At 34.9% G+C, this 20,262-nt stretch overlaps 1 protein-coding gene across 1 annotated transcript in view; it reads left to right on the top strand.

Annotated features, from left to right (window-relative positions):
* Positions 1-20,262, top strand: part of LOC111056188 (neuropeptide F receptor) — an 81,751-nt gene that overhangs the window by 57,704 nt on the left and 3,785 nt on the right. Inside the window, exons 2-4 of the mRNA XM_039437613.1 lie at positions 1,897-2,262; positions 4,545-4,785; positions 13,801-14,053. Coding sequence (XP_039293547.1) covers positions 1,976-2,262; positions 4,545-4,785; positions 13,801-14,053 — 781 coding nt within the window. The 5' untranslated portion in view covers positions 1,897-1,975. The remainder of the gene's footprint in view (positions 1-1,896; positions 2,263-4,544; positions 4,786-13,800; positions 14,054-20,262) is intronic.

The raw sequence follows: 20,262 nt of genomic DNA, 5'->3' as shown, positions 1-20,262 counted from the left end.
GCACCAGAAAATCCACGGAGAATACATGAAAAGCCGTTTCACAGTGCTGAAATCACGTGCGGTGTACAATCTCATCAGGGGCTATTTCAGGACCATAATTCTTTCAGGACGAAAATGAGTGTTCAGTTACAGTGAATACTCTGCTCTATGTTAACATGTTGGAAAACTTTATTCAAACTCAATTGGATCTTAATCCTGTTTACCAAAAAATATTTTTCAAATAAGATGGGGCTACCTGTCATACCCAGGTAGAAGAAAAGTTTCTTGGATAAACAACATCCGATCCTGGTGTGGGAAAAGCTCCATAGAAACATTTCGTATTGCTGTGGATAAAGTGAAAATCGCCATGTTGATCACCCACGTTCGTAGTGGACAGGCACAATAAGAAGAAGAAGAAGAAGAAGAAGAAGAAGAAGAAGAAGAAGAAGAAAAAAAGAAAAAAGAAGAAGAAGAAGAAGAAGAAGAAGAAGAAGAAGAAGACCTGTCATACATCCGAAGATTCAACAGACGGTTCTTCGACGGCTATTTCCCAAACACGCAATTTCCGAGATCCAAGAGATATTTTGTATGGACGTCGAGATCACTTTATCTCTCTGTATGTGATCACTTTCTGTGGGGATATTATTTACAATATAATCTTCAACAACCTTCTCCAAAAAATCCACAGCAAATTTGAGAAAAGACTCGCGATGCAGCGTTTTGATGCATTCACACTTAGTGTGAATGTCAATAACCTTCGCACAAGGTTGCTTGAGTGCGTCAAACAATCAATCAATTTTATTCAAATCAACACAATACAATATACATAAAAAAAATCAAAAAATCTCAAACAAAAATAAATTTCAAAACATAATCGAAGATATCTTAGAGATGATATTTTTAAATCATTATAAATGTGTACGTTCAATCCGCATTGACAAAACACCTTCCCATGCCATGTTGTGCCGTGATGCCGTGAAATTCGACAAACTGAACCGGTCAATTTGATTAAATTTTCTGACCATATCCTCAATTCCCTTAGCTGACAGATCAAAAATAAATCGAAATTTCGTATTTCCATCGAGATAGAACAGAGACAAAACCTTCGTATCCATACTTGATAATCCCTCCCCAGGTGAGATGTCATAGGGACAATTTTCAGCTCATCTCCCCACTAGTTACAGTTTCTGACGGAATGTTCGATATAGGCACATGATGAACTAAGATCGTGAGGAACTGAGACCCTTCCTTATCCACATGTGCTTATCCGTAAGTGCTTAGGTGCAAATGTGATATGTACTTATCCTTAGGGAAATAGGATAGAAAAACGTCATAACCTTCAATTATAATTTAGATAATTTTAAGAATCCGGACTAAGATTACTCAACAATTACCAATTCTCGCCAAGTTTCAATCATATATTATTCAAGCCGTACGATTGGCTGTACAATTTGAGCTATACGATTCTGTTTGTTCAGTCTATGTTTCTAATATCATTTAATGTAATTATCTTGAATGAATGAATGAATGAATGAATGAATGAATTTTATTTGCCAGAAACAATACAAAAAAGCTTTACAAAAAATAAATATAAGTATATGCTACTGCACTTAAACCAAGATACATACATTTATTTAATTAGATATAATGACGAAATTATATTCTTTATATTATAAATAATAGTTATCAAATGAAGATTCAATTTATGTTCACATGCATAAGTACAGTAGGTGAGGCAAAAACACCGGCAAAAGGAAGATTCCTTGTTCGCCAGTGTGAGTCGTAAATCAGCTTAATCAGGGTTGTAATATATAAACTTGAATTTATATATTATCAGTTACAGAATCTTTTGTCCAATTCAAGCTGATCTTGTTTCACAGAAATGCTTATCTAATTCAACCTAATCTTCTGTTACAGAATCGCAGCAAGCACCAACCGCTGGTCCCTTGGTGATAGGCGATGCTAGCCTCTGCACCAACCCACATTCCACCCCGTCATGGAGCTGAACGGCACAGTGAACTTCAGCCTACAGGAGGCCTACGGAGTGCTGCTGGAGAGCATGGGCTCAGACCGCAACCTGGACTCCCACACTGAGATGGTGCTTGTCACCGTTTACGGCGCTCTGATGGCCGTAGGTCTGCTTGCCAACCTGGCCGTAGGTTTGGTGGTGGCAGGGCGCCCTAGGCTGAGGACGGCGCGCAACCTATATGTGGCCAACCTCGCTGTCTCTGACATGACTCTCTGTGCCGTCTGTATGCCGTTCACTTTGATTGCTATTGTCAGGTAATTTATTGTTACATACTTGTTGTTGTGAAGTGTCTTTCAATTTTCATTTATTTATTCAATAATCGCAATCCAAGACAAAAATACACAGTGATAGAATCAACAGACCATTACTTTTCCAAACATAATTTACAAAAATACAGTCTAGAATTATTCAGGTTATACCAAAGATTTAAATTAATAGAGAATTCTGGAAATCTCATGCACAATCGAAATGATCTCTATTGGTGCGTAAGGATTTACGCGCCGCGAACATGAGCAATTCACTTTTAATCAGCTGATGCCAAGCTTTTTATATCTGTATCTTACCGTTTCTGTGAAAATACAGATATAATCAGCTGATTATGCTCATGTTTGCGGCGCGTATATCTGTACGCACCTTTAGGACCGAAACAGGGTTCTTTTTTCAGTTTTTTTTTATACAGCACGGCATGACAGGACAGGAATCTCTCCAATTGGATGATTGAGTTGGCGTATCAAAAATCAGCCAATCGGAGAGCTTCCTGTTCTGTTGTGCCGTGCCGACTCGTCTGAAAAAAAACGCCTCATGTGCTCCAGCCTTAACTGTGTTTATATTCATTCACGAGCAGGTGTTATCCGCGCTCTGTAAGAGTCTGTGAAAAACACAAATTGTGGTTTCGAGCTTTGTGGAAATCGAATTCTAGTTTTTTATTTACATGCTGGGAATTAGAAATATTATTCTTTTAAATTCTTGACAACTCTAATAATTTACAATTGGAGGATTGATTGACAACATTGGATAATCATGTATTATTATATCAAAATTATGTTGATAATATTCGTTAAAGTTGAAAATTCTCACAGAAGAAAATGACTCTGGTTGGATTCGAACCCAAAACTTTTCATTCACAAGTCTCACGTATTTCAATTTTGGAGAGGAATAAATAATCGATAAAAAATATTGATAGAAATATAATAAAAACTTTGATTGTTTGATTATTTGACAGATTAAAGTGAATCTAACAACCTGAATGAATTCTCAGGAATAAATGGTTGCAACACTATTCTAATGGGTTGAGTTTCAACTTTTCTAACGGGTTACCTTCATTTTTATTCATTCTAGAATCAGAAACGTCTTTCACGTATTCCACATTGAATTTTTCCTACGGTTACCATTGAATATGAAAAGTGGGTAATTATGGGTAAAATTCCCTGAAATTTTTTCTGTGTAATTTTATTATCAATAAAAACCTTAATTTATTTAATTTGAATAATGAAGTAGTAAATGAATGAAGGCTTTTTGAATTAAGGTTTTTATTAGTAATAAGATCAGGCAATTTTACCCATAATTACCCACTTTTCATATTCAATAGTAGCTGTAGGAAAAATTTAATGTGAAAAACGTGCGCAAAGTTCCTCTGCTGCACTCAAGAAACCATTCCGCCCTCGCCTACGGCTTGGGCGTAAACGTTTCTTTCGGTGCAGCAGACTGTCACTTTGCGCACTAGTTGCACAAATAACTATTTTATAATTTGATTCAAAAACTTGCTTTCATGAGTGAGATCAGATTTTTATTTTTTATACAAATCTGAAATGGCGGCTAATTTAAAAAGCTGTGATACAACAATCTGAATTTCAAAACAACAGAAATTTAGTTATTTGGTAGGTATTCTATTCCAATTTCCTTTAAAAATAATAGACATCCTATTTAAAAAATAAGCAATTTCAATGGATTGATTCTGAAATCACATTTCAATATTATTTATACCGGTACGAGTAGGTCTAACCTATACGGGTAGGCTAACTCAAGCACGGATGAAGTCTAGGATGGTTATAGTTATCAACTTCTAAAATGTCATTTCAGGTATTTTAATTTGTGTTTCTCATAAGGTGATGTTTAAAAATTATTTCATTGTTTCAAAAATACATTTTAGATTTATTATAAAACTTGTGTACTCAAGTATTTTGATAGAATGAAGAAAAAGATGGCGGCTGAGAATTGTTTGGTCAGTTTTGTACAGTCACTGTCAAAAGTACATATAGAATATTCTGGCAAATAGACAACATTGCAAAGCGCGAGAGAGATAGTGCTATCTGTTTTGTTGTATGATAGAAAAGGACAGCAACAGTATTGTCAATCGTACACTGCCATTATAATGTGGACCTTACTATATGAGTGTGAACCTCACTATTATTCATGTAGACCTCAAAGACTTCACGTAGACCAATTCACTAGACCAGTCCACTAAGTGTGGACCTCACTAAAACCAACTTATATAGGTAGTAATTCGTGTTCCAACCAATCTGTGTTGTGGTTGCAGACGGCGTTGGAGCCTGGGCGTCGCCCTGTGTAAACTGGTGCCCCTGGCACAGGGCACCAACATAATGGTATCGGTGGGCACGATCACCGTGATCGCGGTGGACCGTTACTCGACCATCGTGCGAGGGGGGCATCACGGCAGCGAGGGGGGCACAGGGGGCGACAGGCGAAGGGTCGCCATTTCTATCGCCCTCGTTTGGGCCCTATCAGCTCTGACCACTCTGCCTGTCGTATTCTATCAGGTGAGTGCCATTTATTAGCATTTTCTCATCCTCTCTTATTCATTTATCAAGTAAGTTAAGTTATTTATGATTCAAGATCAATTTATTTCTAAATAAATCTGTACCTCTGAACCTATAGGGAAGCCGCGGTTGACTCTGTTGGTTTCATTGGTAAGCCATCGATGGACTTGTATTGTTGACCGGGCGAAGTAAGGTCTAAGTCGACGGTTTTGTATTTCTCTTTATGTTTGTATTTTTGTTTATATTTATGTTCCGCATTTATGGCGAAACGCAGCAATACATTTTCATGGATGAAAATGTACTTCCTTCTTGAAATACATGCAATGAATAATCCACTTGTCAGCTGATTGATTATGAATAATCCACTTTTCAGCTGATTGATTATGAATAATTCTATAGCAATGGTTCACAAAACATCTCATGGCGTGGGATGTCTTGTAAACCATTGCTAAGCTTCTCCAGACATCTGTGTAATACATGCAATGAATAATCCACTTGTCAGCTAATCGATTATGAATGATTCTATAGCAATGATTTACAAAACATTCCACGGCGTGGTTTGCTTTTCAGGATTAGCGTGGGTCTACTTTACGACGGGCCTAAATGAACTATTCATTGCATGCAATAACGCATACATTAATAACTAAAATAACACATAGTATTGTCTCTTAACCTTTCTCTGCTTTGAACTCGGGCTGACCTGTTGTCAGTATATCTTGAAGGAGATTAGCTTTTGATGTTAGCATTTTTGATACACCAACCTCAACAGCCATTAGTCGTTTTCACACCGATATCTCTCCGACACGACATACAGACAGGATTTACTCTGATGGACAGTATAAGAGGAGGCTGTGGTTTATAACTGCGCGAGGTCTACTGTTCACAGAACTACTAGTAATACTGTTTTCGCTACACTGCACAGAAAGCGTACAATTGCCAGACAGCCTCTAGGTTAGAAAGATTCAATAAGGTTTCACAAACAGTGTAAATAAAAACAGCTGATCTCAATTTGAGCCCGGAATATTGTCAAGGTCGCAGTCGCGATACCCGTCTCGAAAGTTATCACTCTCCGATCACTTCCAGTTTCCAAATATTTCAAATGGGAGTATTAATTGTGCACGAAGAGAGGGACCCTAGTCCTTACAGTTTTCTTGTTGTGCGCTACCTGCAGATGATATTGACAATCGATAAGAGGCACTACTTCCTTAAACAAAGCCGTAGTGCATTCTTGTGACTTCAGCACAGGTAGTGCTCCTACACCAATGAAAACTCGTTGATTTCAGGTGATCTATATCAGCAAGTGTTTCTATTAGTGTAGGAGCACTACCTGTGCTAACGTCACATGCAACACGGCTTTGTTTACGGAGGTGTCTCTTATCGATTGCCAATATCATAAGCAGGTAAACTGTATCACGACAAAAAAAAAACTGTAAGGACTAGGGTCCCTCTCGTCGGGCACAATTAATACTCTAATTTAAAATATTTTGGAATCTGGTAGTGTTTATGATAGAGGTCTAATCAACTGTTCCTACTCTCAACTTTCTGTTCTTTTGAATACGGCTATGTTGAAACATGTAAACTTACATATTCAGTCATTTGTTGTTGTTTACTCATCTACATATTATTTACCAATTGTGGAGCAAAAAATATCGTATGTTACTTGGTCGTGAATGTCTCTTGCAGGGCTTGAATCAACTTCCAGTCTTGGCTAAGGCCTCTATCATGCTCGCCATGCAAACGTCTAGTTCCCGGCCACGCGACTTAAATAACTTTTCATAGGCCTATGCATATCATCTTGACTAACTTGTAAACCTAGTATTAGGTCAGACTTTCTCTAATGCCAATGTATTTTTATGACAAAAACATTTCTTTTGACAGTACTTCAACAAAGTTATTATATAGTGTTTCGTCATGGAAAGAAACTTCAATTTCAAAAACATTTCATTTATTAATCCATTCAGATTAGTTCAAATTTGTGCGCCTGCTACTCCCTCTGGAAGAGTTAACACTTCTCACCCTTGTAGAGCCGACTCCTGTAAATATTATTTATGAGTTCAAAAATTTCTTCCCGGTGGTTCGGAACACACCTGAAGCTGTAGGTCCACTCATCTCCCATAATCATCCGTCTTATTACCAAATAAGCTTTAACCTGGAGCTTATGTGGGCTTCACCCTTATTAGCAAAAAGTACTCTTAAATCTTGAAATGTTGATTTTGAAAATCGACCAGATTAAATTTTTAACAGTCAGTTGATTTGATTCCCTTTTCAATTATTCTAAATCAATTTGTACAGCATAGCCGTGGTTATTGATTCGTGTAATCAAAGAGAATATATTTACAAGTAGGATGTAATACCTTTATTCCATTCTCTCGGGTGCAATACTGATCATTATGATGAGAATACGATTCTCGAAAAAAAAACTGTATCTTTTCGTAATTTTTATGCACTAAAAATCTTCTTCATTGCATTTTTTTAATAGTTCTGCTCTTCAAGGAAATATTAGGCCCTTACTTGGAATCACACATAGTAGGTTTTAAGGTTCGTAGGGTAAGAAGTAGGGTCAAATGCGGTAGGTTAGAAGGTCAAGTTGTCGGTCAAGGCTATAGTAGTCCTTTGCCGTGAAATTCAGGCACTGTGTATGCAACACGGCAATCACGTATAATAGTCCAGTCACTATATACATTGGTGCATGCAATTTATATTGTAGTTCTGATTTTTTAATATATTATTTGGGTACATAAGAGAAGTTCAGAACCAATTTCTTCATGCAAAATTTCCTTGTGCTAGATACAGGGTGGCCCAAAAACCTGGTATTTTCGGCTCATTTTCCAGTTTCCAGCTATTTCTGCCAAATCTCGTATACGAACAGAAAAATTTGCTCTCGCCTTTTTTTTCTAGATTATGGAATTTTGAATAAAATGAGATTATTCGGAACTCTCTATCTCCAATGAGTACTGAGTTATCATTTTTCAAAAATTTGAAGTGAAATTTGAAGAAAAAATCAATTTTAATGAATATAGAAATTGGCCATTTTTGTGTATTGGAATATGGGATTTAGTACACTCAACAATAAATTTTTCACTTTTCGACCGAATTTGACTTATGATGCAGGATTACAGACCGCTTTGAAGAGCCGAGAAGAATGAAGTGTAGTACGATGAAATCTGAGCATTGTGTCAAAAGTTATAAGTGTTTGAAATTTTAATCCTTCAGGTGTCCTTAAGCGCGCCTCTGCACTAGGAAATGGTGAAATGAAGTGCATCCAACGGGTGATTCTCATAGAACATAATCTCATGAACTCATGTCATTGTGTGAAATATCAATGTGAAGACTATGTAGTTGGTGATGATGGTTGAAGTTGAAAATTAGGTGTTTTTCACAATACAAGGAGCATTGTTGTCAGGTGTACCTGGAAATCTATATGAGATAAAGGGCTCTACCTGATCTCAGATTGTAGAGCACTAAAATACGCCCAGAGGGATTTCGAATTATACATCTAAATGGTAACAATCGGAAGAAGATATTGTTGATCAGAAACTAAAATTCATCATTAAAATTGATTTTTTCTTCAAATTTCACTTATTTCTGAAAAATCATAACTCAGTACTCATTGGAGATGGAGATTTCCAAATGATCTCATTTCATTCAGAATTTGATTATCTATAAAAAGGCGAGAGCAACTTCTTCTGTTCGATTACGAGATTTGGCAGAAATAGCTGAAAACTGGGAAATGAGCCGAAAATACGAGGTTTTGGGCCACTCTGTATCTAGCACAAAGAAATGTTGCATGAAGAAATTGGTTCTGGACTTCTCCTGTACTCAAATAATATATAAAAAAAATCAGAACTACAATAAAAATTGCAAGCACACCCCCTTTTTTTATGTTTATATTGACTGGACTATAAAAGCATCGTAGAAGTTTAGCTAAGATAAGAAAAATGCAACACTAAAAGTTTTGACCTCTTTTATCATTTTCAAACTGTACTTCAAAGTATGCTAGTTGATTATCAAAAATTATGAAAATGAATGTCTTTAATTGTAGATGATTGTAGCAGTCTACATTGATTTGCTATACAATCATCGAATTTTTAAAATTCATACTTTGAATTTCCAACGGAACTACCATCATCGATGAACTGTGATTTCCATTTAAAATTCTTATTCAGAGATGCAAATAATATAATGACATTTTTTCCAATCAAATCAAAATTTTTATCCAATTCTCAATCAATCTTGATAAAATCAATGATTTTTCAAATTATTCTTAGTGGTCTATCAGTGTTTATGCTGTGGAACACCATAATTGATAGAAAAACTTGAATGTTTCCCATTTTTCAATACTCATGATTGTCTCATTCTATCTCTATTATGAGCACTCAACAGCAGTTTTTTCGGGTTTCTAGTCACAGTTTTTCAAATTCCAATTCACTGATTCTACAATATCCACATTCACATCAGTTCTATAAATAAGAGGTACTATTGATAATATTGAATATTCAATTAACTATTTCGAATTATCTGTGATTATAATCATGATTTTCTCCTGTTTGAATTATTCTGATTGAGTTTCAAGTCAAATTTGAACAAGGATATTATATTGTAAGTTACTACAATTGTTTCATGAATGGATTCTGAACCTACGCAATCCAATATCAGTTCTGAACAAGCAACCAGCAACTGAAAACAATGCTGCCAATTCTGTATTTCATTACAAAGCTGGTGGCAACTAAGTCAAAACGGAAGTGAGAATCACTTGAAATAGTCAGCATGCGTCATAAACAAACTCAATGCTTCCTGTTCAACCAATACTGTTTTGACAACAAAGTTTCCTGCTAGGGCTAAACGTGGCTCTTTCCTAAAAGGCTGCTCTATAAAAGTTTCAGGTGCTGAGTAATATTCTCGAAAGCCCGGGCTTTTAGAGATAATTGAACAAGTTTGGACACATACTCTATCTCACACTAGTGCCTGCTGTAATCCTCATTTAAACCCCTATTTAATTATTCTGCTTGCTTTCTGAATAAATGAGCAACTTTGTATCACTCAGCTGCACTCATGATTTTTTCAGTTTTAAATATTCTTCTCTCGTATGTGGAGTTGAATTCACTTGAATCGGTCAGCATTGGTTGTATCGAGGCATATTTGATATGAATGATACTGAATTTAAGGGATTAATTTGAATTTGATCTCACTATATAGTAAAAATAGATGATTACATAATTCGTGGGTATATTTTCATATTTGATGAAATATATCATATTTTTCATAAAATAATCATTTTTGAATATTCATTCATCTTATTTCAAAAATGTTGGTATTCGAAGCTGGAAAATCTATCTTTATCACTTAATATCACAATAACTTTGCAATCTTATGAACTTTCATCAAGGCAAAAATGAATACAACAATAATCGTGTAATTATATTTTTAGTACACTGGAATCAAATTTAAATCCATAAACTCTAACAGGGCTGATAGTCATCTAATAGAATCTTACGTCATATGGACGGGAAGGGGCCTTTTGCAGGTGAGAATGATGTTTCTAGTCGACGCGTTAGCCGAGACTAGAATTTCATTCAAGTACTGCTAAAGACATTCACGTCCAAGTAACGTACACTATTTTTGTCATAATAATCTGAAGAAGAATAATTGATAAATAGAAAACATAACCTGCTTGTACTGAAGTTACTGCATGCATTCTATAAACATAACCTAGTTTTCAAAATCCGAATCAGGAAGTTGACAAAACTTCCACCTGGAGCGCTGAAGGTGGATTTTTTTTGTAGCACTTTTGCTGTTCCTATTTCGGAACTAGAAAACATACTCGACTGTAAAGAAAACATATGTTTTCATTACAGTAGAGTATGCTGTAATTAGAATCATATGTTTATTTGCTCTGCAAACAACTGTTTACCGGCTTGATTGCATGCATGGAAAACAGCTAAGATTGAATGACTATGACGAAAAATCATTGAACACACTTGCAGAGTAAAACTTTGAAGGGATGTTGGTGAGTGGTATAGGGGTGGAGTAGGGACCTTTGGCTAGATCAATAATTTGTTGTTCATGTTACCTAAAATAGTCGTTATTGATGAGGAAAAACAGGCAATAAGTTAGGTTATTGATTGCCCTAATGCAGTGGTTCTCAAACTTTTCACTTCGAGCCCCCCTGCATAATTCAGCTGTAAGCCGGGCCCCCCTACATGTATAAGAGAATAACAAATTCTATACAAACAATTATAATTTATTAAGGTACTATAGCTACTGTAGTACATAGTTGTTACTTTTGTTTCTCATAGCAATTAACAATAGAAAGAGCTTCAATTTGAAGGATGAGCTTGTTTTTTCGCACAGAGTTTGTTGAAAAGAGGTGTCAGCTCTGATTACGCTACTCAAGTTCCTGGGTCACATCCAGTCTTGATGTAAATTTACTTTTCATGGCAGCTAGAGAAGAAAACCCAGTTTCACATAAATAAGTTGTCAATATCTTCAATGGAGTCATTATCTTCAATGCCTTTTGACTCAAAATTGAGTGTTCCTTTTGCACACCAATCCAAAAGGATGTGAGCGAATATTCTTCAAACTTCATTTTTAGCGCAATAGTCACCTTGGAGATCAATGAGGTTTTCATTTTCTACCATGTTGAGGGATCACTCATTGATTGAGAATTTGAATGGGTTTTGAATCCATACCAAACCATTCAAGTTCTCACTAAAATATTTTTAAGTAGAATTTTAAAAGTGGAAAGATGACTTATCGTAATTATTTTAGAAGTAAATTCAAATAATTTTCCAACAAAGCTTTGTGTCCCCCCCTGAGCATTCATCGCGCTCCCCTTGGGGGTCGCACCCCACACTTTGAGAACCACTGCCCTAATGGAAACATATTCCGATTACTGATTGGTCATAGATGAGAGGTCTATTGAAGAACGAGGGTCATAGTATATTATGAGTCATATCGCAATCAAAGATTACTTATGTACTGTAGATATCAATATAGTAATTTTTTATGGTAAGGTACACGATTCAATGTCAGTGAAAAAAGATATGATAACTGCCTTGGCACTGCCTTCCATAGAGAATAGCTGATACATATCTGATTTAATATCAAATGTTCATTCTTGTTAAAAATAATCAATTTATATGCCTATTTTATTGGTCAAAAAATAATAATTTTTAATGATCAAATAATACATTTTCAAAATTATCAAGATTGGATATTTTGGATGAATTCTTATATTTCTACTTTCTTGAAAACCCATCTTGCAACGTTGTAGTGATGGAAAATGATAGAGGTATGGCTAAATTGCTCTGCTTTGAAGAATGATAGGAAAAATTAGCAAAAACAATGTAATTTAATTTATTAGCCTACTGCTATTAAAGCGTAGACTTCACTATAAAATATTGTAAGAACTTGATCAATATGAATTATGAATCACCATAAATGATGATTCTCCAAAAAATGGCTAAAGAACTCGCTGTAAGAACTTCGCTAACGCTCGTATGTCGATACTAACTCTTGCAAAGATGATAGATAATACATCACATACTTACTCTGGCGAGAGGCAGCACCAAAAAACACATTCATTTATCAGGGTATTGATCGGATTCAGTTAAAAATAGATTTCTAGTGAAATTCGCATATCAGAAAAATATATCCCTGATCATATTTGTCAACCAGTTGTCCATTCACTTTCGAATACCTCTGGAAAGTTGGTGCTTACGGAAACGCTAGAAGAAAAAAGCTTAATGTAGTTACAGTTTAACACGCTAGATAGCGTTGTCAGTTATGTATGATACGAGGAAATTGATACTGTATCATTTTGAAAAGCAGCATGCTGCAATATTATTGGCTACAATAAGCCTCTTATCACGTCATAGTGGCATAGAGTTGGAAAATGCTACCTCTGCTATGCGTGTGCTATCTTTTCTCTATAAGGTTAAAGTAAGTTTAAGGTGCAAGCGTAAGTTCAAATTCAAATTCAAATTTATTCATGCAAAGAACATTTTTACAAAATAATGGTGTGGAAATAACATAAACTCCCTGCGTGGATGATTTGTCCGTGTGCAGGGAGGAGTTGAACTAAATCAGACAGTTAAAATACACTGGTTTGAATAAAGGAAATTATGATACTCTTAAACATAGCTTGGAATTGAAATTAAAATATAGGAAAAAATATTCATATGATTGCAGTATAAACATACAAATGATAATAATAAATTTCAGCTCAACGGCGCTTAAGGGTTTCATTTGGCAGTCATAACTTTATTTTTATATTGTGTAGGAAAGAATAGAAATAATAAAAAAATGAGGATGAATAGGTTAAATAATATGCTGGCTTTTTCAAATAAAATATTCATCTATAAGGCGAATTTAGGAGAGCCTCTGTCCCAATGTAGAGCAGCCACCCGCTCACTCTACGCTTGTATACGGCGACGCTACACCCCTCAATGTCAGAGATCTCAACTGGAATATTACGGTAAAGCCAATGCGCTAGGTGGAAACAGTTTCCCAGTTGAATGGAGTTATTTAACCGGGGAATCTGAATGTTGGTAAGCAATCTGTTTCTGGTTGGGTAATTATGTTGAATTTCGGTGAAAGTGAAGATACTTAAAAAAAAAACAAGAAGATTTTTATGAACAGTTGTTTTATATACGAAACTGACAATTATTGGAAGAGGAGATGTGTCGAATACCTATGATTTTCGACAAGCTGCTTTTTGATAAGAGCTGTCTGAGAGATCGCGAGAGGCCGCAGAACTCTCAAAGACGCACCACCCCACGCCAAGATGCCACATTCGAGCAACGTCTGTACATATGCACAATTTGAAATATACGGAGCAGAGAAATGGGGGAAATCAGCAAACTACAGTAATGAATCGAATATTTTAAGTGACTTCAAGTCAAAAGTAGTTTCTTGTGGACTATAAGTAAATTCACTTGACAACAAGTGATAATTTTACCCTCCAAACATTCTTGAACCAACCTTTTTGTTACTTTTTGAACTATTTTGTCTCAGGTGGTGGAGCCTCTGACCTTCTCGCACGTGGTGCTCTACGAGACCTGCATAGAGCGCTGGCCGTCGCAAACTCTGCGCGTCTCCTACACGGCAAGCGTGCTGCTCGTACAGGCCGTCATTCCTGCACTGGTGGTGGGGGTGGTGCACGCACGCATTGCATCCTACCTGCACCAGCACGCGCAGACGCAGAAGGACTCAAGGCGAGCGAAGCGGGAACTGCAGAGGAACCGGAAGACCACTATGCTGTTGTCTGGTTAGTTCTCACAGAAAAACACTACTTCCAAATTCAGCTTCATCAGTGAAAAAAAATGTTATAGTCAATTCCAGTCTAAAAATCCATTAGTCAAATTCAAGAAAAGAATTGTGTTGTAAAATGCAATCTCCTTATGACGAGGAAATTTGAAAAGCAGAATTTATTTATAATTTTGTCAAAATGATGTGGATAATCTTCATCAGATTTGAGGATTCTCAGGAAAAGAAAAGTGTTTAATTGGTTTGAAATCCGCACCCATTTATTCATGAATCGGGCATGTTACAAATATTGTTATGCTACAGTTTCACTTGAAGTGTGAGGTCTGTTTGGTTAGGCTTTTATTATAACGTAAACTTTGAATTACGTATTGGATGAGTTTGTTTCAGTTATTAAATCATAATTAATTGATCAATGGAAATGAAAATAAGCAATTTTTGGTAAATTCAGAATCTTTATGTAAAATTGCAAATTAATCAGTTTATTAGTTCATGAGTTTAGTGTGTCAATCGTTTATTTCCTATCCCATACATGTACAGTATGAGCCAACTCCATTCTTTATCATATTAGAGACTAGCAGGAAACCCGTGCTCCGCAAGGGTCTATTTTGAAACTTGACGAACTGAAAACTTGACGTAATGAAATCTTGAAGAATTGAAACTAGGCCTATTTTCCTATATTGAAACTTGACGAACTGAAAACTTGACGTGATGAAATCTTGAAGAATTGAAACTAGGTCTATAACCATCCTCGGTTAATTAAAAATCTATATGGAAAATTTAAGTTAATCAGTCCAGTAGTTCAGACGTGATGATGCGTCGAACATAATTTTCCTATCGCGTACGTGTATAAGCCAGTTCTTCCCTTTATTATAGTATAGATGAAAACGACGCATAACCTTCGAAAACAAAACAACTGGTTCATTAAACCAATATTCGAGATACCAGCTCCGCTATTTCGGTAGTTATCATTATCAACCTCCAGTAAACTGAAAGCATTGAGCAGCAGAATACATAGACCTACTATATAGTGTGGGTGAAGCCCTGCGATTGGGCGAATAGCTGTCGACTAATGTAGGCTGAGCTCTATTGCCATTGGCCATGACAAGACACGCCCAAGGATCCCAAATATGGTCATGAGATGCAATAAGGAGAAACTTTGTAATTGAGAAAACCAAATTGATAATATAAGATCGGATGAGATAATATTTATGGAATGATTCAAAACAACATGGAAAGCAAAATCTATTAGTCCTACATTATTCAATAATCATAAAACAACAAACAATAGAGAAGATGCAATTAATACACAAATACGGAATATGTCTAGAATAGTTTATAAAATAGAATTATAGTATCCTTTGAAATTAATAAAAAAATAGAATAAGAATGCAAATAATAACTACTAGTTTCTAACATTCTATTATTTTATTTATTTCAAAGGGTACTATAATATCATATTATATTATTATAATTATGATCTGTAATTGCCGATGAAATAAATAAATAAATAAATAATTCTATTTTATAAATAAATGGAAGTAGCTCTGCATTCATACATTTTAAGAAGGTCTAGAATAGTGATCAATCGTAATATCCTCAAATGTATGATGTAGATACAAATACAGAATATAATTAAAGTGAGATTCACTTTATAGTCGGTGGAAATAATAGAAAGGCATTGTTACCAATTCTTCTCACCCACCGCCTTCTACAATAGTAGATAGCTGTGATTAAAGTTATTTGTATTCAATTATTTTATTTATTTATTCGTAGATACAATCACTAATAATATAAATATGATTGAGAGGGAACAACAGGCTTGGCCCAAAATTATCCCATTCCCAAATTTTGATAATTTATCCCGGTAAATCGGAGAGTAAATCTGAATTAAGTTATCAGTAATGTGAGAACTTATGTTGAACATACATTCTTTCATTGTTTCATCGTTAGGCTAGCTTCACACGCATTCGGTTTCATTCGGTTCGGTTCGTTACCGAAAACGAATGAGGCTTTCATACATGTCATGTTTCAATTCGTACGGTTCTAATTAGGTATTTTCTTCTCTAACACAGCTGTGTTTGGATTTTCACAGTTCATGCTGGTATATTTAAATATAACATCTGGTGTTAAATTGTAAGATGTTATTTCTTGAACAACAAAATTTTAAAGTTAATTAAAAATTGTGAATTATTTGAATAGTTCATTTTTGATTATGTTAATTTTGGATGTTCAGAGAGTTAATTTTTTTAAATTGAATATTTGTTCCTTGTTTTGACACATGGTATATAAACTTCATCTTTTCTCTCCATTGATGGAATCATGTAATTTTCGTGGAAAAATAATAAAATAATGAAAAAATAAAAATTCTCCCCGAGTTTTAATTTATATCTTTCATACTTTTTTAGCAAACTATTCATTGAGAAAAAAATGTTCCTGTGAACTAACAGAAATGAATTGACCATTATGATTTTGACTTGGAAAATTTTGAAACAGATAACCACGCTATCAGGTTGAAATAAAAACAAAAAAGGCTAGCGTGTGTAAAAGACTTTGTTTTTTCCTGTTTCCCTAGCAACGAATTCGTATATGATGAAACCTATTCGTGTTGAGGGGGCGTTCGGTGCTATGCGGTTGTCATTCGGTACCGAATTCAAACCGAATCATCGGTTCACACTTATCGGAATTCGCCGAAAACGAACCGAGGACGAAACGAACCGAACCGAACCGAAAGTGTGTGAAAGTAGCCTCTCGCTAGCAACGAATTGAAACCTGATGGAATTTATTAGAGTCAAGTGGGCGTTCGGTTCTATGCGGTTTCTATTTGGTACCGAATTCAAACCGAATTACCGTTCACACTTATCGGAAACTAGCCTTACAAGTGAAACTCATTTAATGATTTTAACGAATATTCTCAGCAAGAAACCGTTCCTCTCCCTAATTTCTTATATAGTGTAATTTTAATTTAATTACTCTCTCACTTTACTTGTGAAAACATAGATTGTGAGTGAACGCAGATCCATGTTTTTAGAACTGATTGACTCACAATTTTCCTCGTTCCTCAATTTGTAACTTTGTTAAAAACTCAGTTTCGTAATTGTTTTTTCATCCTTCCATTTCGAAATTGGTTACAGTAATCCCCGCTTGTTTTCCAAATTGTTTCCCCGACTTAACATTCGTTTTAGAAAACTCGAATTCTCTTTCTGTTTTTTTTTCAGTGGGTTACACATGCACACTCATTGTATCCCTTGAAAAGTTTCACAATTTTTTAATCAGCCAGAGTGAATCTATCCCCTCCCTAGTAACAAGTAAAGCTTCGAGGATTTCACGCAACTTGAAGTCGAGAAAAAACTTTCCGTCTTGTCGTGATGCTATATCGTTTTCCACATTTTTCTCTGAAAACGGAAATTGGATTTAAATTTATGTAAGCCCGTGAGATCCGATACTCTCCAGGAAATTGCGTCTTCAAATGATTGAGCTTGAGTATGATAGGTTTTCAATCAGCAAAACTTTATCAATCAAGATGATATTCCAAAAACTCAAAGTTTCAACTCGCCTCTTTTAATTCATATTTTTCATATCTTATCAAAAGATCTCCTGCGTGCATCTGACTCCATCTAGGTTTCAATAAAGCGTACTTATTTATGGTTCCCACCTAAAAAGAAAACCAAAAAAATTTACATAAACACTAGACAAATAAATGAATAAAAAGGAGGAGGACTCAAAAGCATGGAGTCCTTCAATATTGACCAAAATATTGTTGCATATCTACCATATCAACCTAGATATGTAGAATTAGAATAACGAGACCTTGAAAAAATGTACTTGAAACTGTAACAGTAAAATCGCTTGTTATAAGATTGTTATATTGATTATTTCTAATCAATTTTCAATTCATCATCCACCCACTTTCGTAACAAAAAAGTTTCCATCATGTTGAAAATGTCATGTTTTAAGCTTGAAATGTCTTCACATTGACGAACATAATCATAAATAATTATAGGTCGGATGAAAATGATCCAGACCAATAGAAATGAGACATTCTCCCCATTATATAGATATAAAATTATTACGCACGACGCCCTATGATTCTGAGAGAGGTGATATTCAAAAGAAAAACAAATTTTCGCACTGTTTCGAATTTCATCGAAAAATTTAAATTTCTTTTCTAATCCTCCAACCCTGGAACTTTCTCAGCACTACATCGGTAATGATATTCTACATCCAATTCTGATGTTAAATTAAAAATTTGATAAAGTTGCAATTTTTCACGATTTGGCAACCATGTAATTTCATGGATGGAGGGTCAGGTCTCAACTTATTTCATACAAACTATATCTCCTCTTAGTACTCAATAGCTTACTGTTGTATGGTGTTGAATCATTGACTCTAAAGGCGCGTACAGATATACGCGCCGCGAACATGAGCAATTCACTTTTAATCAGCTGATTATATCTGTATTTTTACAGAAGCGGTAAGATACAGATATAAAAAGCTTGGCATCAGCTGATTAAAAGTGGATTGCTCATGTTCGCTGCGCGTAAATCTGTACGCAACTCATAGCAAACACATTGTCAAAGCTCCAAGCATTTGAGTTATCGCTTTATACCATGGACTGATCACAGGTCCATCAGGAGATGATCAGGAGAATGAATGTGTCTCCAGAATTGGTCGACTCAGGAAATTCAGGACGCTGCAATACTTGGTGGCCACATAATGCGCAATAAGGGCAGATATTAGCTATTACAAAGTATACTTTAAGGTGAAATAGAAGACAGGAGAGCCTCAGGTCGAAGAAGAATATCCTGGCTGGCCAACCTGAGAGCCTGGTTTGCAAAAACCTCCCATTCAATTGTTCCGGAGCGCAACCAACAAAGTTATCATAGCCAATATGATCGCCAACGTTCGAAACGGACAGACACTCTAAGAAGAGGAGATACCTCCTCTTATACTTTCATCAATACACTATGTTCTGACACATTTGAACGCATGCATTAATTTGAACATTTTCATCCACCTTCTCTGATATACTCTATCTTCGCCGCTCCACTATGTTCAAACACATTCAAATTACTCTTCATCACTCACATGAACGCCTAAAAAATCATCATATACCTTTCAACTTAGATTTCAAAATTAGTAGAAAGAGCGTCAATGAGTAGATTAAGAGGGAATATTTCTTTACTTTAAATATAGCAATTTAATTTTAATTCTTTTATTTTAATTTTATAGTCTTTTCCCTGCACAATTTTTGTTTGTTTCTATGATTCTGCTGTTACAGAGTTTCTATCGAATTATTAGTTGAATTTAACCTTAACTAACTATCTACATTATTTCGAAATATTATGTTTTTCTTTTACTGTTTTGCAACTCTCACCATTGGGCAAAGATTTTCTTTTTGCTGGTGATGCCTAGATTTTCGTCAAACGCCAAACGTACATAACAAACTTAATTATATTCATAAATAAAAATACACATCTATTTACTCAACGCAATGTCACTTACAATTTAAGACCAGCAAGTGTAAGTGCTTACAGTATAAATTTCACTGCATTGACAACCAGCAATCATCAATTCAAGTTCCAGAGCGATAAGCTAATAAATAGGATACCAGACGATTTCATTAGGGATAAAATTACAAGTAATAAATTAAATAAAATAAGACCCTGGGTAAAAGAGAATTACTTTTTTAAAATCGAAAACTAAATTACTATAATTATGACTTGTTTTTAACACGCTCAGTTTAAACTTGTTTTTTTTATTACCTGAAAAAAGAATTTTTTTATTATTATTATTATAATTTCTATATTACCTATTTCTATTATTGGGGGTGTTGATTTTTGATTCAAGAATTGATTTTTGTTTTTATTTATACATATTTTTGGTTTTTGGTTTACTATCTTTTAGTTTGTATTTTAGAATATTATCACGGCAAATGTACAAATAATTTAAAGAATATTTTCGAACTCGTGGCTGGAGCTCAAGGCTTCTTTTTCCAGCCACACCAATGTATATTAGTTGATAAGTGTTATTTTGTAAATTTCTAGTGAATTGGTAAATAAATAAATTTGATTTGATTTGAATTTGATTTTATATTTCATTTCAATTTTATTCAAGTATATGTATGAGTTTATTCAATTATATTTTTAATGATATGTTGTCATATTATAAAGAGTTTGTAATATGTTTTGAATATATTCTATTTGGCACTAT

This window comes from Nilaparvata lugens, chromosome 11, assembly GCF_014356525.2.
Source record: "Nilaparvata lugens isolate BPH chromosome 11, ASM1435652v1, whole genome shotgun sequence".
NCBI lineage: Eukaryota > Metazoa > Arthropoda > Insecta > Hemiptera > Delphacidae > Nilaparvata > Nilaparvata lugens.
The sequence above is the reverse complement of the archived record's forward strand: the minus strand, read 5'-3'. Positions and strand labels throughout refer to the sequence as shown.